This window comes from Lonchura striata, chromosome 10 (genome assembly GCF_046129695.1).
Source record: "Lonchura striata isolate bLonStr1 chromosome 10, bLonStr1.mat, whole genome shotgun sequence".
NCBI classification, from domain to species: Eukaryota; Metazoa; Chordata; class Aves; order Passeriformes; family Estrildidae; genus Lonchura; species Lonchura striata.
In genome coordinates this window covers 5,153,071-5,179,550 of record NC_134612.1, presented here as the reverse complement: position 1 = coordinate 5,179,550, position 26,480 = coordinate 5,153,071, and the positions used below count along the sequence as shown (strand labels likewise).

Genomic DNA, 26,480 nt, shown 5'->3' with positions numbered 1-26,480 from the left:
GGCGGAAGGGGCGGGGCCGCACGGCGCGCGCGGGCATGGCGGCGCGGCGCGGGGCGCTGATCGCGCTGGAGGGCGTGGACCGGGCCGGCAAGAGCACCCAGGGCCGGCGGCTCGTGCAGGCCCTCAGGGACGCCGGGCACCGCGCCGACCTCCTCCGCTTCCCGGGTACGCCGCACCGGGCTCAGCCCGCCGAGGGCCGGCGGAGGGAGGGGGCGGGGAGCACTCGCAGCTCTGGGCGGGCCCCGCGTTTGAACGGAGGGACCGCCCCAGCCCTGACCGACGGACCTCTCCCGCCCTGGCCGGACCGCCCCAGTCCTGACCGACAGACCTCTCCCACCCTGGCCGGACCGACCGCCTCCCACCGCACAGATGGACCCCCCCACGCCCGGACAGAGCGGCCGCCCCTCAGGCGCGGCGGGCGGATAGATTCCTCCCTCCCGGACGGACAGACAGACGCGCATCCTGCATGGAGCCAGCTCCTTCCCGCGGCCTGTCACAGGCAGGGAAATCCAGCCCGGTATGGACTGACCTCCTATATATCCTATATATATAAATAAATATCCCCCCTCACCCTGGACAGAGCTCCTGCCACCCCTGACGGACAGACAGACTCCCAGCCTGGATGGACTGACCTGGTCCCTTCAATGACAGACAGACCCCAGAGTGATGGACACCCATCTGGGAAGAGCAGACTGAAGCAGCCTGTGCTTCTCCTGTCTTTCCTGCAGACAGAACCACAGAGATTGGGCAGCTGATCAACTCCTACCTGGGCAGGGAGAAGAACCTGGAGGACCACACCATTCACCTGCTCTTCTCTGCCAACCGCTGGGAGCACGTGTAAAGATGATGTTTGTTCAGTCGTGAGAGAAAAAGGGGTGGTGTAGGATCCCACGGGGTTTGAGTTTGCAATGGGTACACAAAGTACAAGAATGTGATCCTGTTTAGACAGGAGAACAGGCTGGAAATGGTGTCATAAGGACTCTTACAGCTTTGGATTTAATCACAGAATCCCGGAATGGTTTGGGTTGGGAGGGACCATAAAGCCCAGCCATTGCCACCCCCTGCCAAGGGCAGGGACACCTTCCACTATCCCAGGGTGCTCCAAGCCCTGTCCAGCCTGGCCTTGGACACTTCCAGGGATCCAGGGACAGCCACAGCTTCTTTGGGCAGCCTGTGCCAGGGCCTCCCCACCCTCACAGGGAAGAATTTCTTCCCGGTATCCCATCTAACTCTGTCCTTGTAATCTTAGATCAGATCCCACAGTTTAGGGTTTTTTTGAAATCATTAATGCCATGTGCTCCTGTGCTGTACTGGATTAAAAAATTGGGCAGCTGGGACTGAACCAGTTAGACTGTGAATTTACTCTCTTTCCTGAAGATACCTTGCTTTGCCAGGCAGTCCCTCTGAGTGACAATGCTCAAGGAATTGTGCCCAAATTTCCCCTGCAGCCAAAGTCTATGTTCAGCCATAACTGCCTGTCCTTGCTTTAGTCACAGAGTCTGTGTGTGGACGTGGGGAAATCAGTGTTGGCTGTTGTTTTTCCCTGGAAATACAGATTCCAAAATGTTCTCATTTTACAGAAAAGCTTTGCTGGTTCTGCTGTAGTGGCAGTGCCAGTTAAGCTGGGAGAACAGAAGGCACAGAAGTGAGCTCTAAGATGTAGTGTCACGAATAAAGGTGGCAGAGCATATCACAAAATCTGCTCTACCACCTAAAAAGGGAAGAGGACTAAGCTGTCCACGTTAATACAGTTCATTTGTGATCTTGCCTGGAAGCCCTGGAGCTGCCTAGAGCAGTGCCCAATGCTGGCACCCTGAGTTTGGGTGTCATGAAAGGGTATTTGGTCAGTACCTGCTGGAGAATACAAACAGCTCTTCACCTGCCATCTGCATCACAGTTGACCTCCCTTAATGATGACATACTTGGAGTTTTAGATGAGCTCCTTTCATTTCTGTCACCATAAAGGAGTGCAGCTTTGTTGTTTTATCTCCCCCATGGTTTCAGACCCATGATGAAAGAGAAGCTACACCAAGGGATCACGGTGGTGGTTGACAGATATGCCTTCTCTGGAGTGGCCTTCACAAGTGCCAAAGGGGTGAGTGAGACCTGCAGCAGCCCCTGCCCCTCTCTCTATTTGGGGATGCAGCTCCAGGCTGTTGGTGTGAATGGCCCAGGGGCCATTCTTCTGGGACACGAGGGATGGAAGTTTCAGCTCAGATATTAACATGGGTCTACCCTTCCCAGAAACAAGCAGAGAAACTTATTTGGTGACTTTTTGTAAATCTGGGCAGACTGCTGGACTGGAAGCTGACCTGACTCTGCAGAATGATTCTGGGAGTTTATTAAAGACTCTCTGTACTTGCTCAGGCTGCTGGCCCATCAATTTGTGGAACAGAACCACATACATTAGAAGAGACCTGTGGAATTCAGCCTCCTGACATAGGCAGACTTGCTTACATCCAGCCAAGGTTAGAGTATCTTCAGGGATGTATATCCATTCCTTTCTGGGTTTTTCTCTGCTCACCTTCAGAGTAAAAGTGATTCTCTTCATTTAGCCTGAATTTCTGGCATTCCCACTTGTGCCTTTTGGTCTTTCCCTGCTTTCAGAGCAAGTCAGTTCTGTCAGCCTCCCCTGGAGCCATTCTGCACAGACACTCCTGTCCCACTCCATCAGAAGTGTCCTGTTCCTGCTGAGCAGCCATCAGTCCTCTAAGAGTGGTCACAGAAGCTCCAGCCATGCTGCAGCACCAGCTGTGACCTGCATTCATTCCTGCCCAAGCCTTTCCCTGCTTCCTGGAAGGACTGAGGAGATCCTGGGCCCCCAAGCCCTGCATCCTCACCTGCATCTTCTCCCACCCTCCTGCTTTCCTGGACATTGTGTAGCTTGAGACAGATGCATTGAAACATTTAGGTGCTAATCAGGTGTCTGCAAAAGCCCCAAATTAAGAGCCAGGATGTGTAACACAAGCAGAGTCACCCCAAAACAATGATCCCAAACCCACATGGGCACAGCAAGGAATGTTCTGCTACTTTCGGGTGGGGGAAGAAGGGTCTCTTAAAGTGTCCACATTTCTTTGAATGTAGCTGGTGACCTGCAGGGCTCAGCCCATGTGGATGCCACCCTTGGGAAGCAGGGATGGCATCCTCTTCTGCTGGAAGGGACCTCCTCTGCTTCTTAAAAAGAATGGAGTTTGGCATGTTTTTCACTCAAGAAGCATTCCCAGAAGAAGGGAGATGTTGATGCTCATACCTAACACAAAAGTCTGCTGACTGCCAGAGCTCACACCCAAGATGTTGTGGCACTTCCAGCTTCTCTTACCCCCTCATGGGATTGAAAAACCCGCTGCACATACATCCCAAAAGTACCCAGATTACCAAGATACAGAACATCTGGGGAGAAACTGGAGGGCAGATGTGCCAGCTCCTCTTAGAGGGATTTAAGATGTGGATGAGCAGTAAGTGGACTTTAGTCTCAACCAGCATCATGGATTCACGTGGCCTGGTGAAAGTCTTCAGACCTGTCAGCAAAATCCAAAAGCTGGAACACTGCATCTGTTGTGTCTGGGCTGAAATTCCTAGGTAGGTGAGTATTGGAAAGGAGCCTGCGTAGGCTCAGGGAGATGTCCATTGCAGCTGTGTGGTGTTTGTGTTTGGGAACAGCTTTCTTTTGGACTGAGCAAGCATTGGAGTGGTAATGGCAGTGTGGAGGCTCAGAATGTGCCTTGGTAGAGCTCAGATGGGATCTGCAGAAGAGGCATGAAAAGCTTGCACTCTCTCCAACTTAAATAAGCACAGGTGGTGCTGAACACCTGACAAAACCTGCTCACCCCCAAATGAGCAGGACTGAATTCCCACATGGTAAGCTGGGCTATCACCTGTTCAGTTTGTAGCCTGTGCTGAGTTTTCAATTCCTGCCATCCTTGGCTGTTCCTGTCCCACCTCGCTCTCCAGCCAACCTGCTGCCTTCCTGTCTTTTTGTGTCACCTCAAACTTTCCTGTGTTTGCTTGGGACAGAACTTCGGCCTGGAGTGGTGCAAACAGCCTGATGTTGGACTCCCAAAGCCAGACCTGATCCTGTTCCTCCAGTTAAACCCAGAAGCAGCAGCAGAACGAGGTGACTTTGGACACGAACGTTATGAGAACAGCTCCTTCCAAGAGAAAGTTCTTCAGTCCTTCTATTGCCTAATGGAGGACAAGAGCCTAAACTGGAAGGTGAGGAATTAACTCCAATGGACTTGTCAGGGACTGGGGTGGGCTCTAGTGAGAGCTCCCAAATTTTGCCCGTCACTTCCCTGTGCTGCCCCTTCCCACTTCTACTCAGTGGGACACGTTGGGGACCAGCCAAGGGCACTGTGAGAGGTGGCAGAGGACACTTCCCTGTTCCAGAACACCCTGGTCAGCTCTTTGTGCACCTGGGATGAATCCCTAGCTTACCTGCCTCTCACACACCCCAGAGTCTGTCAGCAAACAACATGCAGCAGCAGTTTCTTCTGTTTACCTTCACCCACTCTCACATCTACTTCTTAAATGTCTATTCCTACATATTTTGATTTCTCCCAGATCCACTCCAGAAACTGCAGAGAGGTGTAATTAGCTCATTTCAGTACTCAGGAAGAATAACATATTGAGTAATGGGGGGTAAGCAGATGTTAACAACAAGGTTTTTTTCATTTCTTTATTCTGTTATCTGTCCTGTATTTTTGTTGTCTTGGAAACAGACAGTGGATGCTTCAAAGAGCATTGAAGACTTGCACAGAGAAATCAAGTCCATTGCAAAGGAAACTATGGAGGAGGTTCAGAATAAACCTTTGGGAGAACTCTGGAAATGAAACTTCATACAGGTCAAAAAAAAAAAAAAAGGAAAGGTCACTTCTTGGATCTTCTGCACTTGGATGACTGTGACATCCCAGCAGCTACAGCTTAGATCCTGTGTATTCTTTTGGGTCCAACATGCTGCTGATGTCCTTTTTATTGTCTATTCCTCCCTTCCAGCCTGCAGAGTCCCTTCTGCATTTTTTAAATGAGTATGTCAAGAGTGTGTATCAAATTCCTTGTCAAAACCTCCCTCTCCCAAGCTCCTGTTCCAGCTCCAGTCCTGGAGTGCAGATATGAGTGTGGAACTCAGTGCCATCCCTGGACACAGAGTTCCCATTTTTAGGGAACTGCCACGTTTCTGATCATTCTTCCTCTCTAGAAAATGCATCCCCCCCCACTCCCCCATGCTCAAACTAGTTTGTAGAGGATTTGCTAATAAACTGCTCTTTGAAACATCTGGCACAGGGCATTTTTTTTTTCAGTATGATAATTTATCTTCTAGAAGGATATATTGGAGGTGGAAGTGCTGCAGTTCAGGCACTAAATCCAAGGAAAACTGTTTGCCAGAGCTGTGGAAGAAAAGGGAGAGGTGAATTCAAGCCTTCTCCCCAGCTGTGAGCAGGTAAGAACCTGAAATAGATGGATGAGCTCATAGCAAGGCCAGTTTGGAGGACAAGTGGCACATAAATTACTTTAGACTGGCCAAGATGAGAGGAATAGTCACTCGTGGCTCCTGCACACACTCAGTGCAGTTTAAAACCAGACCAGCTCTGAATCACCTAATCACCAGAACAATCTGGAATGTTAATCATTTGCAAGGGCCACTGAGAGATGGGCATGGCCAGGGGAGTTCAGGTTTCTTTGCTGCATGTTTGACTCGCTTTCCAATAGGGTAGAATGCTCTGATCTCCACTAAATCCTCTCTAACTCAGAGAGAGGCAGGTTGAACTGATTCAGAAGCAGGGAGAGGAAGCTAAATATTTAAAACAACATTGCTAATACAAGCATCAGCTACAATGGCTAAAGCTTCCCTCCACAGCTGCCCAGCACTTGGCAGCCAGATGCTCCTGGTGAAGGAGGTGAGCCCTGCAATGCTGCATCAGGCCCTGACAGCAGCACTGGGACAAGGCAACACACTGAAAAGCCAGAAATGCCTATTAGAGATCTAAGACAGCTGAGCTTAGCTGTTATTGGGGTTGTGTTAACACTCAGGTAAAATCTTGTCTGGCAGAGCTGTCCTTAAACATAAAACCATGAACGTGAAATAAATAATAGAATCACAGACTGATTTGGGTTGGAAAGGGATCTTAAAGATCATTTTCCATGGTCAGGGTGCTTCATGCCCTGTCCAAGCTGGCCTTGGGGGACACTTCAGGGATGGGGCAGCCACAGCTGCTCTGGGCAACATGTGCCAAGGTCGTCTCCTGCTCTGAGAATTTCTTCCCAGTATCCCATCTAACCCTGCCCTCTGGCAGTGGGAAGCCATTCATCCTCATCCAGTCCCTCCAGGCCCTTGTCCAAAGTCCTTCTCCAGCTGTCCTGGAGCCCCTCTACATGCTGGACTCTCCTGGTGTACTGCATAATACCCACCACTGCCGTAAACATGTGCAAGGACATCAGGACAGGCAAAGATTTTAGATCTGTTTATTCAGATAGAAATTGAAAGCAGATGAATGGAGCACAGCCCCACTTCCTCTGCTGCCTCTTCCCCTGACTACAACAGAGAAGAGGAGAAGCAGGCAAAAAGCAGCAAATAATAATTTAGTGACAGAAGCATTGTGGTTCCCAGTTCAAGCCTCTGCTTTTGGGTATCACAGGGACAGAGCATCAGTAGGTCAGTCACGGGGGAAACAGGTCATTGCTAGCCTGGTGGCACCACCCTTGGGCACACCACCATCATCTGACAGGTTCCAAACCTGAATGCACAAACCAAGGCCTTGTAAACAAGGTTGAAGTGTGCAGCACACACCAAGGAAACCACGGCAGCACTTCCCTAGCAGTGTGTGTGGAGACAGCTCTCCTCCAAGGTTTACCTTTCTCTTTGGAGACAAGCCCCAGGCAGAGCTACCAGCTTGAAGTAGCTAAAATTTCCAGTATAGTTGGACCTTCTCAAGGCACTCTGCCCTTCTTGGGATGGTCACCTGACAGGGGTTTCTCCAGGTTAACTCCTACAGCACCTCTGGGCTCACTCCACAGGGAGCGGAGCTGGCAGAAGCAAGGTACCAACACAGCTCAGAAACCTACTCGGCCTTCAGGCACCTCTTCTGCTTTGGAAAGGGAATGTCTGACAGGAGGAGCTGGAGGAAGCACTGACCAACCCATCCAGGGCACCTCAAGAGGTTTTACAGCTTGGGTTTTTGGCAGCACATCAATCCCTAGTCACCATGCCAGCATACTGGTGGACAGGCACAAGCCTGGAACATGCTTGGCAGATCTCTGCTGCCTCGTTTCAGCTCTCTCAGCTCTGGACTCTTTTTTTTTTTCCAGGGCTGTGGAATTCAGTTTTCTGTTCAAAGCAGCTTTCATGAAGGTACTTGCAGTAGACTATTCCATTGTAGATGCACATGGATTAACTCGCTGAGCAACACATGCATTTTCTATTCTTCCATTCCTTCTGTTACTTAAACTGGGACTGAGATGCTCCCCAGCAGCACACCACTGCTCCACACTTCACTTATTGAATTCCCAGTCACTTAGAAACTCCCTCAACTCCCTTTCTATAGGTTGTGGAGAGGAGAGGTAGTGCTGAGTGTCCTGCAGAGCATGAACAGGAGTTGTACCGTAAGGACCTGCACTCCGGAGGCTTCACAGCTGTCTGTGGGACGTGGCTGCTGCTCCCTGGCTTTGTGAGCTGCAGTCCAGGTTGGCCAGTGAGAAGGGAAGCTGCTAAAGGCATTAACTGGACCTTTCTCCTGCTAAATGATGGGTGGGCTCTACTTAAGCTTCAGAGGGGAGTCCCCATGGAAAGATTCAGCGCTCTAACGATTTCCGTGCCTCCCCCGGAAGGCCCAGCTGACCTGCTGATGTAACAGATAGGCTTTGAACTCCTAAGCACCACTGCATCCACTTCCAGCAACTGTTTGCTGCTGAGCAATTCCAACTGCAGCCAGTAAGGCTGTAACACCCTCTGGGTTCTTCATCCCACTGCAGACACTGCACGCTCTGCTCCGAGGCTGCACGGAATGCCAGGATGGACGGGAGGCAGGGATGGCAGCAAGCGCCTATGAAAACCGGTAGCCCCAGGCTCTCGAAGGAGCTTCCCTCCCCCCTTCTCCCCACACATACACAAATTTGCAGAGTCAGTTTCCTATTTGTTTTCAAAGGGACAGGATTTCAAAGTCTTCATCTTCCGAGTCAAAGAACCTTTCCAATCTGTCGGCATCAGAGGAGTCTGGAAGAGAAGAAGAAAGCCTCAGTGGGATGCTGTGACTGAGACCAGCAGCTGGAGGGTGTCACAATTTGAGTGCCAAGTGCCTACAAGTTCTAAAAGTCAGTGACAAACCTGAGTGAGGGCTCTGAGGAGGATAAGAACATGTCAGTGGTGTGGAAAATGCCTTGGAGAGAATTACATGGAGCACAGAAGCACATCATCTTGTACAGATCCAAACACATTTCTGTTTTGTGAAACCTTCCTGGGCCCCAGTTCTGCATTAGCAGGACACTGTTCTGCCTCAAGAGGCTCACAACAGAACTTGCCCAGGTCTGGACCAATACCAGTGAAGATTTCTCTCCCAGTTAAGAGATACATTTATCCCTATGTGTTAGAGAATAGTTTCTGCTATAGTTGGTTTTGGTACAAATGTCAGGAAATGTAATTACAACATGCACTCTCCTAAAAGCAATTGGTACAGTTCACTTTGTGAGAAAAACTAATGTTAGTTGATCTCACCTCTCCATCCTTCCAACGATATGGTGAAGAGGGAGCTCACGCTTAAAGGGGAAGGAAGCAACTTTAGCACAGGGGGAAGAAGGAACCTTTATTAGTTCAGGCTGGACAGTTACAGAATCCCAGAATGGTTTGGGCTGGAGAGGACCTTAAAGATCATCCAGTCCTGCCCCCTGCCGGGACAACTTCCACTATCCCAGGTTGCTCCAAGCCCTGTTCAACCTGACCTTGGGACACTTCTAGGGATGGGGCTGACACAGCTTCTCTGAGCAACCTGTGCCAGGGCCTCACCTCCCTCACAGGGAAGAATCCTTCCCAATATCCCATCTAAGCCTGCCCTCTGGCACTGGGAAGTCATTCCCACTTGTCCTGTCACTGTGCCCTCTCCAGCTTTCTTGGAACTCCTTTAGGCCCTGAAAGGGGCTCAAAGTTCAATTACTCCTTCTAGTGAGAAACAGGACTAACAGAAATGAATGGCCTTGGCAGCTGGGAGAAGCTGTACAAGCCAGGGAAGAGGGAGAAGGAAAAGTAGTCCATTACAAAAACATTTTTAAGAGTAGGAAAGACTACATTAGGGACAATTTAAGACAGGCAAGGATCAATTGACAGTTCAAGGGACTTGAGCATGCTTAACAGCAAAGGACAGTGTGATAATGGAAGTTTTTAAGGAAGGGCAGCAGGGAGAGAGAGAGACCAGAAGTGCAGGGTACAGATTGCCAGGAGGCCTCCCCATGCCTGGTGACAGGATAGGCTTGCCCATACACAGTCACTATTCTTGGCACAAGCAGCCAATGGCTTTATCTCCTGCAATGTTTGCTCATGTCTTTAATGTGATAAGCCTGACAGGCAAGGTTAGGGCCCAACAGTTGTCCTTTTTTCCACTGGTAATGGTACATGCCAAGAAGGAGTGCCTTATGCTGAACTAAGTGAGAGCAGCCCTGTCTTGGAACATTTTCATTACCTACAAACTTGGTTCTCAGCCTTTTCCCTAAACGCTTTTGATTCCTCCAAGGATCCCTTCAGAAACCACAGAGTCACATTGCCATGACAGCCTGTGAGCTTGTTTGTTCTGCTCAGTCACCATCACCACTCACAGATTATTCTAAAAATCATCCTGAGACACTGTGGGATCTGCAAACCACTATCTGAAAGCTAAAGAACTACATCAATTGACCCAAGAACTCCAGCCATCATGTAATTCCTCATGGTTTCCAGGAAGCCAAAGGGACAGGCTTACCCTCAGCTCTCCTTCCCTGTGTGGCCTCACCTGGTGTGAGATTCAGGACGTCAGGGTTGGAGAAGTGTGAGGGCTGGCGTTCCACCAGCTCGAACATGGGCAGTGCTCCTCTGACCAGGGACAGCTGTGGAGACAGAGTAGAGCCATGAGAACCAACAGCTCTGCACTGCTGGTGCACTGCAGGGGTAATAATGATCTGCTGGGACTTCACTGTAGCTGGGAAAATGTTTTTCAAAGCTGCTGAATCACATCATCAACGGGATTGCAGAGCTATGCTCCTTTAGGTAGTTTAATGAACTATTTTAATACTCTTAAAATGGGGTCATCCTGCTGCTACATGGTCTCTGTGCAGTGGTTTGGAAACAAAACAATACCTAATATTCCTTTCCAAGGGACAGAGAATCAGAAAGAGAGAGAGGAAAATCGGACAATAACACCAAGATCTTCGAGTCTAACCATTCCCCCAGCACTGCCAATATCACCACTAAACCATGTCCCCAGGTGCACATCCACATGCCTTTTGAACACTTCCCAGGATGGGGACTCCACCACTTCCCTGGGGCAGCCTGTTCCAATGTCTGACCAGATCTATAAACACAAACCTTTTTGATTTGCTGGCACCAGTCATTAAAGTCTGCCTCTGTGTTGCAGAAAAAGCCCTGAAAAAAATAAAAAAGAAGAAAAATACTTTATCTTTCTATATTTTAGATTGATCATTTCAGACTTAAGGCCCTGTGCTAACACTGAGTACCATGATCAGGACTGGGAGCAGTTACTACTCCTGACTACCTTGGTTTAAAAATGTGCCTCAAACTGCCCTGTTAAACTGAACACTCCACAAAGGCTTGATGTCACCAGGCTATGCAAGTGCTGGAATCATCAACATTTTCTTTACTGCAGAAGGAAAACAAGGAGGAAAAAAGGAATCAAAGAGCAGGCATCTCAGGTTCAACAGAAAACAAGCCATGGTGCATCATCATATGGATTCAGGAATAGATTCAGATCTGCCCCTCAATCTAAATCAAAGCCCAAACTAAACCCCAGAGAAAGACACTGCTCCATGAGGAATGGCCTTTAACTACCACGCAAGGGGGACTTCCCCGAGACAAGCCACTCTCTGTGAGGAGCTGTTTACCAGTGTCACCAAAACCCAGGGCACAGCAGCACAGAGCACCCAGCCCAACACCACTGCTCTCCCTGTGGAGCAAGGGCAGCCCAGCAGTGCCCCTGGGGTGCTGGGGAGCAGGAGGAACAGGACACACCACGGCAATGGAGGGGTCGAGCTCGGCGATGCTCATCCTGCACGGAGGGTGCTGGCAGTGGAAGCTCTCGTCGGGGAGGCAGCCGCTGTCACCGGGCTCCACCGCCGGCTGCGTGGTGTGGGGGTCCAGGTAAATCAGCTCCTCACCTGGGCACACAGCAAGGACATATCAACAGCAAGAACCATGCCACAAGATGAGGAGTGCTGAGATAGAAGGAGGAGGAAGAGCAATGGCAAAGCCAGCTCTCGTAACCACACAGAGGAATCCACATTCCAGGGACATCTTGCTTTCAGCCACTTCCCGAAAATGTTTCTCAGCCAGGCACAGCTCCCAGCACAACGGCCACTCCACTGTGACACCCTGGGATTGAGGCACAGGCACTATTTGGGTTTTGTTCCTGCTCATCCTTTCCTGGGTGAGCTCAAATAGACCCCAGAAATCTAAAGCACAAATAACCTGAGGTCTCTGGCAGAGAGGAAACCACAGGGAAGGAGGAGAGTAATAGCAGTTTGTAGGGTTTGAGGAACACCTAAAGAACAGTTAAATCCAGCCAAGCTGCAGAGGGAGGTCAGCTCTGAATGCAGGAAGCAGGCTCTGTGCACTCCACAGACCAGATTTTGTGTTATGCAGTGGAAGTTTATGGCCACTGTTCAAATCTACGTTACTCAGGTGAGAGGTTCAGCCCACAGAAGCCTTCCACGCTTCCAGCAGGAAAGGAGAACCCTGCAGCATGCACCACAGGCTAAGCAGGAGAGCTGTGCCACCCCACAAGGATTTTTTTTAGCCAGGGGGGAGATTCTTTGGACAGTCTTTGCAGTCCTCTGGGCACTCACCTACATAGCCAATGAAGTAGTGAGCACTGTTTGGCTTCCCTCCGATCACTCCCAGGGACTGGGGCATCATGAAGCAGTGCTGGAAAAGCAACACAGAAAACACACAGCTGGCAGACAGTGAAACAGCAGGTGGCAACACAGGCAAACATCCAAAAATGCAGTGGGAAAGATGGACAGGGACATGGAAAATCAGCAACTCTAGCAGCAAAACCAGCCATTTCTGGAGAAAATCTCCATCAGGCTGCAACACAGGGCTTTCTAGGAACATGAAAGCAGCTCAAAAACACTTGTAACTGCAGATAGGAGTAGACAGGTGGACCAAATGAAAGAAGCTATGCTACTCCAGGACTTGGTATGGGCAAGTCCTGGCTCTGCTGCAATCAGTGGCAAGATCCCTGGAGCTGTCATCAGGTTGCAACAGTGCTCTCAGGAGGGAACAATCATTCAGGAAACAGTTTAAGTTCCTTATCCACCTGGAGCAGCCAAGCATGATCTACTGAGTTAAGGGAAGTAACCTCCCACAAATCTGAATCTGGAGGTCTCTTACCCAAGCTCAGAGCTTGCTAACATTGTGCTCCCTGTCTTGTGTACACCCTAAATTCTGCAGCTTCTCAATACTCCAACCTGCAGCCACCTGACAGCTCTTAGCCTCAGTCTGCAGCACAAACTTCAGCATCCGAGCCACGGGTGTGCAACACTGTATTGATTAACACTCAGGCTACCACCAAGGAGGGTAGAGCTGTGCTGAACAAAGGCTTCATCAGGTTGATACCATCTGCACATAAAGAGAAGCTGAGATCTAAGCTGTGAAGTAAGATCCCCAAAAGGAAAGAAAAAAACAACCCAACCAGAAAAGGCCCATCCCCTCAAGCCCCCCCATTTTCCTGATTACAGCTTTCAAGAACCTATATCCTGACCTCTAATATGGACTGTCTCTGAACACATTTTTCTTTTGCAATGACTTCTGAGTAATTATTTAATTCACAGCAGGATCCTTAAGCATCACCCCAGGAGGAATTCAGCTCCAGATTCCCTACCTTTAGTGTTTCAATATAGGCTTCATTGATCTCTGTGAGCCCGAGGCGGAGGGGTATCAGCAGCACCAGTGGTTTCCACAGGGCGAGCCTCTCTCTGAGCCCCACGTCCTCTGGGCACCCATTGTAGAGCACATCTGACTCCAGGGCAGGGCATGCTGCAGCTCCAGCACATGGCACATTGGACTGGCACAGCCTCCCTGTGGAAAGGGAACAGGAGCACAAAGCATCAGGACTCTGTCCCCACACCTTCAGTCTTTCCTCTGATCAACAACTGCTCTTTACCAGAAGCCTACAGCATTTAAACCCAAGAAGAGCTTGAAGAGTGCTGGGGCTGTGTGATGTGTGTGCAGGGCCTCAGCTGAGCTCACACCAAGCCACAGCAGCTTGTACCACAGCAAAAATGCAAAATCTTCCAGAAAGGTGAGCAACCACCTGTGCCAACAAAGCTGGAGGGGTTGATTAGCAGGTCAGACAACTGTCCTGAATTCACAGAGTTTGTAAGCAGAAAGAGGAAAATTCTGGAGTGTCCAATTCCAGAGGAGTTAATGAATGAACTGAGGACAGCACTATGAGTTAACATAGGAAATATTCACCTGTAATTAAGTGCTGCAGCAAGATACAAACATGGTATCTGTCTAGAGCAGTTAAAACTTTCTTAGAGGTCACAAAAAGCTTCTTAAATTTTCTTGGAGATCATTCAGAAGCTACTTTACAGACCTAAAGCAGTATGGTCATTAAACTCTGCAATTTCAGCATGAGCTCTGCCTCTAAGATATGGGGCAGCAGAACTCCTCAGGTATACACATGACAAAAGCACTCTGCATCCTCATCCTAAAGGCTTGACAAATACACAGCCAGGCTGTAATGCACCCAGGTTATGTAAATCCTGGTCCAGAAACAACTCCAAGCCTACTTGTTTCACTGGCCAATTTAATTACTTGCTGGGTGTGTGGAAAAAAAAAAAAAAAACAAACCCAAAACCCAACCCAAACCCCAAACAAACCCACAGCATGATTAAAGAATCATGAAGCCAAGGCAGTTGGACAGAATGCCAGAGGCTCATTTAATTTATTCCCAGCTTAGACTGAATGCCAGGACACTCTAGTAGGTAGGACATGATGTAAACAAACACCTTAATCACCAGCCATTTGCCATTTCAGCTGGGTATTTCTTCACTACTGACAGCTTCAAACCCAGCTGAATGAGGACAATATTGCACCCAAATTTAGAAGAAATAGGACTTTGATCTAAAGTCTCAGGAGGAGAGACAACCTGCACTGCAATGTTTGCAGTTCCTTCCTGTACTGTTCCTCAAGAAGGAAGAAGGTGTATGTGTGCATCTGATGCACAGACATAATTACCAGAGGTTCTGAGGAAACTCAAAGTCATTATTTGTAGCCATTTCTCCTGTCAAAGCAGGCTTTTTGTTGCAGTAGCCTGCCTGTCCAGATGATCTGAAATCAGCTGCCAAGCCAGGGCTGTTGCTGAATGGGGTGTCACTGCAGGGTTCCTCATCCTGCCCTGTGTATGAACATATTTACCTGCAGTTTAAGCAGCAGAGAGCTTGGCACAAGCTAAATTCACCTTAATATCTGGCAGACTTTGCAGTTCTGCGGTGCCACAGCAGAGCAGAACCTGCCTAAAGCTTCCCAGCTGGATCCCAACCACTTACTGCAAACATATTCCAACAGATCTGACACGACACCTCTCCTGCTGCAGCTGCTGCTGGCAGGTACTGGCTTTAACTGTCTTGGATTTTCACCACCTTTGTGATTCTCCTCCATCTCAGGTCTAGCTCAGATGCCCTTTCTCATGGAACACTGACACAAAAGGGATAAAGATGTATGTTTCTTCATTGCTGTAACAAAAGGCATTTTCTGTGAACCTTTGGCTGAACCCTATCAGTGACAGAATTAACAGATGTATGAAACAACATTACTTTTATCCACAAAGTTTGGGGCACAAGGTATCAAACACAAACCTACAGACATGTAACACATCAGACCCAGTCACACAGTGACTTTCAGTCCCTGAACAGGTACATTATGATCCACATTTGAGCAAAACAAGCACAAACACCCCAGCCCATGACAAGTTGTATGGACATGTCACTTGAAGCAGCACCAGTGCTGAACAGCCAGTGCCACACAGACAGAGCCTGCAGCACACCTGAGCCTTGTAGCCAGCATGCTTCAGCTCTAGAAGTGATATTTGCAGGCTGAAGATGAAAGATAATCCAATTTCTGTTTTAAAACTGGCCTTTGTTTAAGCCAAGGGCATCAGCACATGCCTTCAGCTAAGGTTAGGCACACACTTCTCTGTCAGGCCCAACTGAGCCTGCCTGGCAAGAGATGTGACTTTACAAAGTGACTGTCCTGCACTCCAGGCAAAAACTGCCCTGTGGTAGCCAAGCCAGCCTAAATGGTGCCTGCCACCATCTCACCTGTAACCCTACACCAGCTGTTTGAGAGCACTGCCCTGGCAGAAACATTGCAAGGTTTGTGCTGGGTGGGCTCATTGCCTCAGAAGCCATGAGAAGGCTGCTGAGGCCAGGACCATGCAGGGCTGCAGCAACCATTAGTGCAGGTGCTCAGCTGCATTTTTCAACCAGAAGGGGGGGGGATTGTCTTCATCCTAGCTGTACTACTGTTTTCTATTTGTTCAGTAACTAAGGTTTGGTATCTCAAAACTTGTTACCATCTCAATCTCTGTATTTTCTAAATCTTTTGCCAGGCAATCATATTTATAAAGGCTTTCCTAGTTCATCTTCCCCAACACTCAGCTTTGTAGCTTTGGTTACTGCAGTGCTGCAGCCAGAGCAGGCAGGCTCAGGATGGGCAAGAAGACCTGCTCAGCCTCCAGAGCCAGCCTGGGGGCAGGATGCCCCAAAAAACAAACAAGGAAAAAAGAAGAAACCACCAGTGAATATTCCTTGAAATTATGAGAGTGGTGGATTCCCTTCTTATCCTCTCCCCCTGCCAATTTTGGCCCTTTTCCTCTTCAGATCTGTTCTGGCTTTCTTACTCTGTCCAATAGCAGAACCCTCCCTACCAATTATGTGACAGCCATTTACTGCTTGCTCCTTGTGGCCATAAACAAGTCTGACACTGCCTACCAATCAGCTTTCATATGTTGTTTGAAGGTCAGCAAACCTTCTCTCCAGATCCAGAGGCATCACCAGATGAAATCAAAGTCAAACAAGGCCCTTTCTTGCCCTAGAACAGCAATTCTCACCTTGTTTTAGCACATCTGGACACAGCTTTCACAGATCATGAGTGCTGGAAGGGACTTAAGCTCATCCTGTTCTACTCCCTGCTATGGGCAGGGACACCTTCCACTATCCCAGGTTGCTCCAAGCCCTGTCCAACCTGGCCTCGGACACTATCAAGGATGGGGCAGCCACAGCTTCTCTGGGCACCCTGTACCAGGGCCTCACCACTCTCACAGGGAACAATTTATCAAAGAAGAACATGTACTTCATGTTGGTTGTGCTCTCCAGCTTTTTTCTGGGCTCTTGCTGCCCAGGATATATCACATTCTAGCTCCACATGACACTTACGGATTTCTTCCATCACCACTGTGTTGTCCATTGCTATGTGTACTGCCAGGGAACTCCACGTATCAAAGGTTGCAAGTTTTCTAGAGGAAAATTAAAAACAAGTAAGTAATGAAGGATGAATACAACTAGAAGGCAGAGACGGTGGTTTATCAGAGGAGGAAATGGATTAAGTGAGACTGGTGTTATCAGTTATGCTGTGCAATGTGCTTTGACCTGGGAAAGCTGCTGTTAGGCAATCCCAGGGGAGCTGCCTGCTCATCTACTGACGTGAGGGGAGAATGTGAGAGGAGGGAGGGTGTTACTAAAGGCAGAACCCTTCCAGCTCAGAAGTACCACACACCAACAGCCCCACTGCCTGATTCAACAGAGAAAAGGAAAGGGCAGCACTTACTTGAGCACCTGTGCCACCGTGTTTGGTCCGTACCACTGGCCTATGGATTTTCCCTCCCCGACTCCCATCTGGGCTGCATCACAACAAAAAAACAGAACAATGTAGTCAATAACTTCACCCACTTCCTAATCAGGTTTGTATTTAATAGGGAAGAATTCTCACTTGGAAACTTTATTGAATCAGCAGTATTTTCTGTTTCATGGGGGTGAGAAGGACATCCTGAAGGACTGCAGAGCAAATCCTTTCTCTAAAATGCAGCAGCACAGAAGTTCAAAGGGCAGTGTTGCCTCAGAAGAATCTTTACCCTGTGTTTGATGACTACACCACCCCTGTGACCTGAGTTCTGTTCACCCCACAGGAAACACTGGAACAAGCTGCTTCTCTGATTTTTCAGGGAAGTTTTTATCAAGGTGAGAGCCTTTCTTAGCCCATTTGCTACATCTGAGCATTTCTTTCTTCTTACCTATCTGGTGAATGGAGTAGTAGCTGTCTTTTTTGTCAATGAAGGCATTAAGAACATTGAAGTAATTATCCATCTGCCTCTTCCCTTTTATCCACCTCCAGTCTAGGACAGACAAGGGATATATGAAATAAACATGGTACTTATTAGCAACCAGAGGCTGCAAGCTGCAATTCTCTTGCTGTGTATTGACCAACTCAATTATCACATTGTCATATTATTACTAAGCATCAGAGGCATTCCCAACAGTAAAGGGATAATTTTAAAATAACAGAAAACATTCTTACAGCTGGGATAAGATACCATCACCCATAGAATAGCAAATAAACAAGCAAAAAATCAGAAAATCCAAAAATCCCTGGAGATTTCCAAGCCCCAAACTTGAGAAGAGTGAAGAAAAAGTTACAGAACCCTCAGCAATTCCCAGCTGCGTCCTTGTTATTTCTGTTCTTCCCTGGGAGCACATGGCCCTGGAAATCAGTGAGGGCTGTGCACTGGTTTACCTCTTCCCAAATGCCTGCAGACCAAGGCCTGAGCAAAGATCATCTGGCCACAGCGCAGCATGCAGCCCCAGCCCGTGTCAGAGGTGGGACCAGTTCCTCCTGGAAACAAGGACAGAAAATAAACAGGCAATGAATGGTGAGACAGTGCCAAAAGGGAGGAGAATGAATGGGCAGCAGGTTCACCAGGAGACAAGGCAGGGAAAGAGGACTAACTTAGTTCACACACCTGAGGCTGAGAACCAAAAATGTGGTTTTCGATGAGTAACTTAGTCGCATCCCTTAAAAACAAATAAATAAATTCCTCTAACACTAACTGAAAGGGGAAAAAAATCTGAGGGAAATCCAAACAGCTCAAGAAAGAGCTGTATTTCTCAGGAGAACAAAAGGCATTGAGCCTGGCTGCAGACTCTCAGCCCAATTCAGACACATTCCGACACGAAGGTGCTTGTTAAAGATGACTCTTGTAATCCTCATCTTGAGAAGGCAACTCATCCTGCAGAACAAGCCAGACCCAGGGAATTCCCACATCAGAAGTGGCCACAAATAACATTTCAAAGTGAACAATGTAGTCAGACCAAGAAAACAAAGTCTTCAGCCAAAAAAACCTACCCAAGCAGTGAAAAAAAGACACAACCTACATATTGTTGGATAAAGCTGGCTATCAGCTCATGCTGGACAGCCTAAGACAAAGGACACAAGGCTGAAAGCATTTCCCTGACAGATCTTCCAAATGAAACTCCTGCTCCTCCACTCCAGCTCTGGCTGTTACTACACACAACAGAGATCAAATGTTCAGTGGGATCGCAGTAGGTAATCTGTGCCTGGGCACAGCTTTTGCTAGCCTTTGTAATGCTGCTTTCTTCTTTTGGTCCTAAATGGGAGAAAAATCACCTGGAGGACTATTTAATCAGCTTCTCAATGGTCACTAGTTGTCTTCTATAATTTCACCAGTAATTCATAACATATAGAAATTCCAAAAGTGATAATGCTTTACAAAATTAGCATCAGACAGTTCCCTAACCCTTACACTAATTAAGTGGGCTAGCACAGAAGGAAGGGATGAACAATAACAGGGGTGACTGGGAGAAAAAATACTGAAAAATGTTTACTGTGTATGACACGCAGATCATATTTATGGTGTAGATGGGAAATTACTCTGAAAATGGGGTCTGTCTTCACCCCACAGCCTCTAATGACTCACAAGGAAACCAAAATTGTGTCTGTGAGCCAGTTAAACATGTGCTAACCCTTTGTTCTCAAACATATGTTTAATTATGGTGCACAAACATAAATTTAAAGGGATTAAACTGCATCAAAGATGTCTCAGAGCTTGTGAGGCAGAGGGCTTCCCAGCAGGGAAAGAACAGCACAAGCCAGAAGGACCAGTTATGAAGAAGTTTCTTTTCCAAAGCTGAGCCGTGCTTCTTTCCCACTGACTGCTGGGTGTGACAGTGACAGAAGGGGGACATGGGTAGGCCTTGGAGTCCCATTTACCTGCTCTTGGATCTCCTCAGATACACCTTGCACCGAGCACACAAACACAAACTCCAGAAGAAGCCATGCAGAGTATCTTAAGGAACCCAGACACCCTCCTTCAAGCTCACTGGGAAACATTTTCCTATCACTACAGCTCCTGTGTGTAACAGACACTTCAAACACTTAACTCCCCCCTAGACAAACAAAACCCCCACACAGAGCCTGGAGCAGATGCACAAAGGCAGCAAATTCTGTATCACTCTCTAGGTTTTATAATTTTAATCCACTTCAAGCCCAAGACCATCATTCAGTAATAATTCACACTAGACTGATGTAGGATGTGAAGTACAAAAATCCTCCCATGTTGCCTAAAAAAGAGCAGACTTCCCAAACTCCTTCTTGTGCTCCTTTAAGAACCATTTCTATCCCTCCTACCCAAGGGGATGAAGAATTCTCATTATCAGGTAAACAAAGAGTCTGTCTAATCAATTGGATGAAGCATATTTCACACTCTTATGAATGGAATGATGCCATGTTTGTGGGGACTGCTTCATTAGGGATAACTGGACTATAATAATTTCCAGGATGTCTTTAGACTCCTCCAGAGTACATACCAATAGCAGGGAAGTTCTTTCTGTAGGTGAACCAAAGCCGAGAGGTCACATCCAACAGGATCTCTTCCTTCTCTGGAAAGTGTTCAACATGGAAAGGCACACACATGAGAGGGGCACCAAGACTGCTAAACCCACCTCCCACTCACCCTCCCAAGGAACTCTGCTCCTCACAGTCTGCAGGCCCACAGAGGCACAGTCTGGCTGAGGAACACAGCAGTACTGCTTTGCACAAAGTACTTCTTTTCCCCCTCAAAAGAGCTGCCATCAACTCAAAGGCACTATGGCCACAGGCAAATTATGAAGCAGCAAACCATCCTTCTGCCCCCTGCCTCCACCATTCAGCCCTCACGACATGTCCCCACAACTCCCATATGGTAACTTTCTACACAAAAATATTCCTGAGTCCACAGAAATGGCCAGACAGAAGCATAGCAGCTAAAACCCAAGTGCAATGCTAACAAAGTCCTCTGGAGCCTTAAAACATTGCACTGTGCACACAGAATACCTGTAAAAACACTGTATTTCCGGCCAAGGATCCAAACAGGTTCTTTGGTCTCAGGGAAGTCTTCATACTCAAACCTGAGGGTGTCGTAGGTAAGAGTAGCTAAAAAGAGAAAGGAGAAATCACAAACCTTTGCTAGCTTTTCCTTTTGTTTTTAAAACCAGACAAAGCTACAGAATCAGAGCTGCTGTGGTCCAGTGAGTCCCACCCACCCCCAAAGCCCCTGGGCTGGCAGGAAATGTTCCAGTGCCCTGTACCCATCAGCTGTGGGAGGCACAGAGGTGTCCCAGCCCTGGCTCGCTCCTGGCTGCTCCACAGGCAGAGAAGGAGCAAGATTTCCAGGTTAAGCCAGCTCCAGGTTCTGCCTGGGGCAGAAAACATCTAAAGCTCCACCTGGCAGCTACACCGTTTACCAAAACAGGCACTATCATGCATGCCATCAGCTACAGCATTGATGTTGAGGGCCACTTTCCATCGAGCAAAGTGGTTAAAATCCTCTTGCAGGAAACACAAATTTTGAGGGAAGAACATGCAAAACACAGATCACCTTAAGGTGGAAACTAAACCTTGCTCAGTCCCTCCTCAAGAGGCACCAAACCCAGCGGCAGCCTTTACAGGTGTCACCCCACAAAGTGAAGGAACACAGCTGTGAAGATGTGCTCATGCAAAGGTGACAGGCAGAACTTTTGTCTCATTTACTGGCTCCCTTCACAGCATGGCATCCATCAGTGCCTAAAAATCTATCCCCTTCCAGGACCTGGACAGAACAACCCAGCAACCCAGGTTGCCCTTGGATCAGGACAGCTTCAGCTGTTGTGCACAGGGTACAAACAACAGGGAGGAAAAACCAGAGGAGCTGGATGAGCTGTGCTCCACTGCATCTGTGTTTGGAAACACAGACATTAAAGTAACCTGGGAATTCTGGAAAAGATTCACATGATTTTACAGGTGCCAATTCTGTAACAAACCACCTCTACAATTTAAAGCAGAGCTAAGGCAGACTGATCTGTAACAGTTAAAGTAGTGACTGAAAACATCTCTCACAGCAAATGCAATAAAATCTGTGGTAATGTGACGTGAATTTAAAGCAGGACAAAGGAGTACACGGCCACAAGTTCCTGTCAGCCCAGTTCTCTGCAAAAACCACCCCTCTCCATGGGACACACCTTGCTTTTGGCTTCTGCAGAGAAGCCTGCTGCTACATGAGACACTCTGGCCTCCTGAAGCAGCTCAGACTTCCAATGCAGGCTCCCTGACCTGGAATTCCAATTCCAAATGTCCAAGAAAACATTCAAGCAGATACCATCACTAAGGCCAATAAGCAGGAACCCCGGCAACAGAAATGACAACAGGCTCCTAAATCAAATTTTGCATCAGACTCTGCCTTAATTCCAGCCCACAAGACTTAAAGCACGTTCTTTGTGTGAATTAGTCTTTAAGACTGTTCCAAGCACCTTTAGGATTGCACAGAGCACATATTCCCATTGCCACCCCATTATGTGACTCCTCAGCAAGCTAAACAAAACAATTCTGCTTGCACAGAAATATCCCAACAAATTACTGCTGCAGTCTTCTCCTCTAACAAACTTCAGCAGGGAAATGAAGAATTTATTTCCCATCTCCTACCCAAACTTGGAAACGTCCAGATTTGAAAAGGTAACTGACATGATCTTCACAAAAATACTGGAGTTCTCAAAAAGATTTTAAAGCTCCAAGGGATATTCTGTGGTTTACTTTGTCAGTTCCTAAGCCTGCCATGTATCCAACTCTGTCAGGAGTCTCAAATAGCTTAAAGAAAATGAGTGGAACAAGGATGCTACTGAGGAACATCAAGCTATCCACAATCCCTCCTTCTCCTTCCCAGCAACATTCCCTGACCTGCTCAAATATCACAAGCTCTGCACCTGCACAGCTTGCAGGGCCCCAGGTCTTTAGCAAAGACAGGATTTGCAATTAGACACTTCAGAGCAAGGAGCAGCAGCTGGAAAGGAGCTGCTGGAATCTTTCCCCTTCCACCAAAGCTCAGAGAGGAAGGGGTCAGCAGATAGAGGGGGATCTCCAGCTGGACCAGCCAGGTGTTCAGGGAATGCAGCACACATGTCATGACACAGCACACTGGGGAGGAGAGTCCCAGGCTTGCAGCCCTTCAGCTGGATGCCCAACATCTGGCTCTGCACGAAGCCCTGTGTGTCCAGCTGTGCATCTCAAAGAGGTGGTCAGACATTCATGTTGGGATTAGGGGGAGAAAATAGTTGAAAAGGCACGACTACCAAATGCAGGAGTTCAGGTTTCCCTTTCACAGGGAAGAAATTGAAGAGGTTGCTCCCAGTTAGTATCAAGGACATTATAATGGGAGCAGTAAACTCCCCACAAGGCTGGAGGTCACTGAGTGTTTCCTTTACAAGCCTCCACCTTCATATGTTCCAGCACTTTTCTGAAGTCCATCTATCTATTGTGCTATTGCCCAGATGGGCTAAATACCAGCCAGTGGGACCCAAGAAATTCAGGCAGGGCACAAAGAACATCACAGCCTGCACAGGAGCCTTTCCCTCCTTCTTACAGCCAGAGATGAAGACAAGAAATACATCTGGAAATTCACCAAGCAGAAATCCTGTTTGAAGCTGCTCCTCTCAGAGCTGCAGAAGCTGGGTGAGATCAGCACATTTCTCAGGCAGTGCTCCAAAAGTTCACCTTCAGAAAGCCCTCGGTCTATTTTAATTACCGACCTCTGAGCATCCAGGACAGTGGAGCAGCAGTTCCTGCAGAGGAGGATGTTGCAGTCTCTGCACATCAAACACAACAGTTCCACTTCACACGGTTTTTTAGTGAAAATGCAGAGTGTCAGCCTGCACAGCTCACCCTGAGAAAGGCAGCCTTGCTTTCCAGGAGCCCTGAGCACACGGGGAACGAGGGGAGGCTGGCTGGATTGCTGCCCCATGGGGACACCTTCCATGGGATCTGCAGAACACTTCATCCCAGAAAGCCTCAGCAGGAATGCAGAGCTCTGTAAATGCCACAACAGAATTCCAGAATGGTTTGGCCTGGAAGGAACCTTAAGGCTCATCTCATTCCACCCCCTGCCATGGGCAGAGACACCTTCCAATAGACCAGGGTACTCCAAGCCCCATCCAACCTGGCCTGGAACAATTCCAGGGATGGGGCAGCCACAGCTTCTCTGGGCAACTGTGCCAGGGCCTCAGCACCCTCACAGGGAACAATTCCTTCCCAATATCCCATCAATCCCTGCCCTCTGGCAGGGGAAGCCATTCCCCCTTGTGCTGTCCCTCCATCCCTTGTCCCCAGTCCTTCTCCACCTCTCCTGGAGCCCCTTTAGTCACTGGCAGGGGCTCTAAGGTGTCCCCAGAGCCTTCTCTTCTCCAGGTGACCACCTCCAGCTTTCCCAGCCTTTCCTCACAGGAGATGTGCTCCATCACCTCAATATAAGAACAACTCTCTAAACACACAGAATTAGGGTAGAAGGTGAAATCTTCTCTCCTTTTTCATAGTCTTAATCAGCACAATGAAACACTGGGGATATAAACATTGTCCCAGCCTGCAGCAAACACACCCAGAGGCACAGCTGGGCGCTGGGAGCAGCCCCTGTGTGCTGCTGTCAGTTTGCAAACCTGCTGCAGGCCAGGCCAGCCAGTGAGGGATGCTAACTTCATCTCCCACAGCACAGCCAAAGTAATTTGTTTCCCCACCAACTCTGGGAAACAAGTAATAACAAGTGAAGGCTTGGGTGACTCAAACACAAACATGGCAGGTGATTTTCCCAGCACCTTCAGTTGTGCTGAAGAACTTCTCACACAAAACACAGAAGCTGAGCCTTGGAGTGTGGCACTGAAGGAAAGCCAGGCTTTGCCACACCTCCCTTCCCAAACTGGTCCTGAGGTTTCTCCATTATCTGAAAAGGCCTGGATCTCATGCCTTGCCAAATCCTTTAGACTGCAACTAAGGCCACCACAAAAGGATCAGAAATGAGGGGGGTGATCTCTCCTTTAGCTGATATAGGTACCTCACCCAAGGCACAGGAGGATCACAACTGGATGTGGAACGTTTCAGATACAGTCAAAAAGAGAAGGTAAATTTACCACTTTATAAAACGCATTGCTGCAAAACACCAAACAGTTCAAACCCTTACTTCCGGCCTTTGCAGAAGAAAGATTAAATCTTTTCTTTCCTCCAAGCTCTTTCAAACAAGACAAATCCTGATTATCCGAGCACCAACGAGGAGTTAAGAGACAGACAGCAAGGAAAGTCAGGCTACTGAAGGGTGGTGCTTTCTTGAAGGCCTGGAGCAACCAGTTCAAAGTTATGCTGTCAGCTCCCCAACCATCTCTGGAACAGGGCTGGACACCAAGGGGCTTGAGCCCAGAGATTCTCCTCCTCTCACAGAGAAGATCCAGCCCCACCATCCAGCACAGCAAAGTTTTCCTTTCCCCTCACGCCAAGGGAAAGCAAACACATCTCCCGGATCAGGGGTGCAAGTTCGCTCAGTGTGACACTGGATCCGGGGATGCTCCCAGCCGGCCCACGCCGCCACCAACAGCGGCACGAAGGCAGAAACCAGCCAGGACAGCCCCAGGAGAGAGGGATCGCGGCACACCGAGCTCGGCCATGCGGAGGAGGAGCCCAGGCGCACAGGGAGCGTTTGTTACTGTGGAACAACTCTTATCTCTGCCAGGGGGTGGAAGCCGCTACTACGCCAAGGCTGGAGGGAAGCGGGTCCCAACACAAGTGCCAAACGCTTATTTTTACTTTACCCCGCACGAAACCTATATCTCTACCACAAGCAGCTTTGCTAGAGCTCTCTGTGAGGGTGATGAGTGGCTGAGGCGCCTTCTTACCCCCAGACGACGCCTCCTCAACGCTCCAAAGCCACGCTCTTACCCCCAGGCTGCCTTCTCGCCCCTGGAGCGCTTATGGGGCGCGGGGCACAGCGACCCCAGCCCGCTCACCATCGCTCCCCGCTCCGGCTCCCCCCGGGCACACCCGGCCCGGCGGCAGAGCCCCGAGCTTTTCGGGAACCCCGGCAGCAGCGGGGCTGGCGAGGGGAGGAGGGAGTCGCCGCCCGACTCCGGCCTGCACCATCCCACCCCGGCGGCCGCGCAGCCACCGCCTTCTCCTCGCCCCACCACGGGGGCGGCCGGGCCCCGGAGGGCCGCGGCTCCCAGGGCCGTGCCCAGGGCGGAAAGCGGCGCCTATCTCCGCCGCCGGTCGGGGCGGCCGCGCCGGGGAGCCGCGGGCCTCGAGCGGCCGCCGGGCCGGGCCGGGCCGGGCCGGGCCGGGGAGCCCCGAGGGGAAGCGCGGCCGCCGCGCCGCGGGCAGGGCCCGCCCGGACCCACCTGCGTCCATGGCGGCCCCGCCGAGGCTGCGGCCGCCGCCGACTCGCACGCCCGGCGCGGCCCCGCGCGACTGCTGGCGCGACGCGCCGCTCCCGGCCAATGCGAGCGCCGCTCGCAGCCGGCCCCCGCGCCCATTGGCTGCCGCTGGTTTCGTCACAGCTCAGCGCCACGCACCGCGGTCTGCGGACAGGGAGCTGCCATGTTGCCGTACGGAGAGGCAAAGCGGAGCGCAGGGCGGCAGCGGGCCGGCGGTGGGGCCGGAGCTGGGGCTGGAGGGCGGCGCAGAGTGTGAAGGCTCCGCTCCTTGCCCAGAGCGCCGACAGGCACGTCCCGTGACACGTGTACCTAGGAATTGTGTGTTAAATGGGCACCGCCATCGTGCTGTACGGAGACGGCCCAGCCCCGCCCCTCTGTTCCCCGTGAGAGTAACCTCCTCTACCATGCCCGCCCCACTCGGAGACGCCTTTCAGGGCTCGGCTGCCACGGACCGAGAGGCTCGTCGGGAGGCGGACGCCCAGCTGCGCCGACGAGGCAAGCGAGAGGCGCAGGGAGCGAGC

General features: G+C 49.6%; 2 protein-coding genes across 3 annotated transcripts; one reads left to right on the top strand and one right to left on the bottom strand.

Annotated features, from left to right (window-relative positions):
* The first annotated feature begins 23 nt into the window (after nt 1-23).
* Nucleotides 24-5,270, top strand: DTYMK (deoxythymidylate kinase). Its single transcript, XM_021545414.3, has 5 exons — nt 24-165; nt 729-837; nt 2,005-2,095; nt 4,015-4,212; nt 4,719-5,270. The coding sequence occupies exons 1-5, from the start codon at nt 36-38 to the stop codon at nt 4,827-4,829; spliced, it is 639 nt and encodes a 212-aa protein (XP_021401089.1). The 5' UTR covers nt 24-35; the 3' UTR covers nt 4,830-5,270.
* Nucleotides 5,271-6,445: 1,175 nt separating this feature from the next.
* On the bottom strand, nt 6,446-25,984 carry ATG4B (autophagy related 4B cysteine peptidase). Of its 2 annotated transcripts, none has more exons than XM_021545426.3 (13): nt 25,924-25,984; nt 20,579-20,677; nt 20,074-20,145; nt 17,984-18,082; nt 17,484-17,585; nt 17,021-17,093; nt 16,630-16,709; nt 13,071-13,267; nt 12,034-12,112; nt 11,201-11,346; nt 10,541-10,597; nt 9,939-10,062; nt 6,446-8,206 (listed from the first exon to the last, which is right to left on the bottom strand). In XM_021545426.3, the coding sequence occupies exons 1-13, from the start codon at nt 25,931-25,933 to the stop codon at nt 8,133-8,135; spliced, it is 1,212 nt and encodes a 403-aa protein (XP_021401101.2). In that variant the 5' UTR covers nt 25,934-25,984; the 3' UTR covers nt 6,446-8,132. The 2 variants fall into 2 exon arrangements, with proteins under 2 accessions (XP_021401101.2, XP_021401103.2); XM_021545428.3 differs by having other exon boundaries at nt 9,969-10,062.
* Nucleotides 25,985-26,480: the final 496 nt, after the last annotated feature.

What these genes read in the sequence shown, in the direction of transcription:
- DTYMK (XM_021545414.3), top strand. Translation starts at nt 36, where the DNA reads ATGGCGGCGCGGCGCGGGGCGCTGATCGCGCTGGAGGGCGTGGACCGG. An exon ending in CGACCTCCTCCGCTTCCCGG is followed by an intron (nt 166 to 728) that starts GTACGCCGCACC and finishes TCTTTCCTGCAG; the next exon opens with ACAGAACCACAGAGATTGGG. An exon ending in GCCAACCGCTGGGAGCACGT is followed by an intron (nt 838 to 2,004) that starts GTAAAGATGATG and finishes CCATGGTTTCAG; the next exon opens with ACCCATGATGAAAGAGAAGC.
- ATG4B (XM_021545426.3), bottom strand. An exon ending in GAAATACAGTGTTTTTACAG is followed by an intron (nt 20,146 to 20,578) that starts GTATTCTGTGTG and finishes AACACTTTCCAG; the next exon opens with AGAAGGAAGAGATCCTGTTG. An exon ending in CTACTTCATTGGCTATGTAG is followed by an intron (nt 11,347 to 12,033) that starts GTGAGTGCCCAG and finishes CTGTGTGCCCAG; the next exon opens with GTGAGGAGCTGATTTACCTG.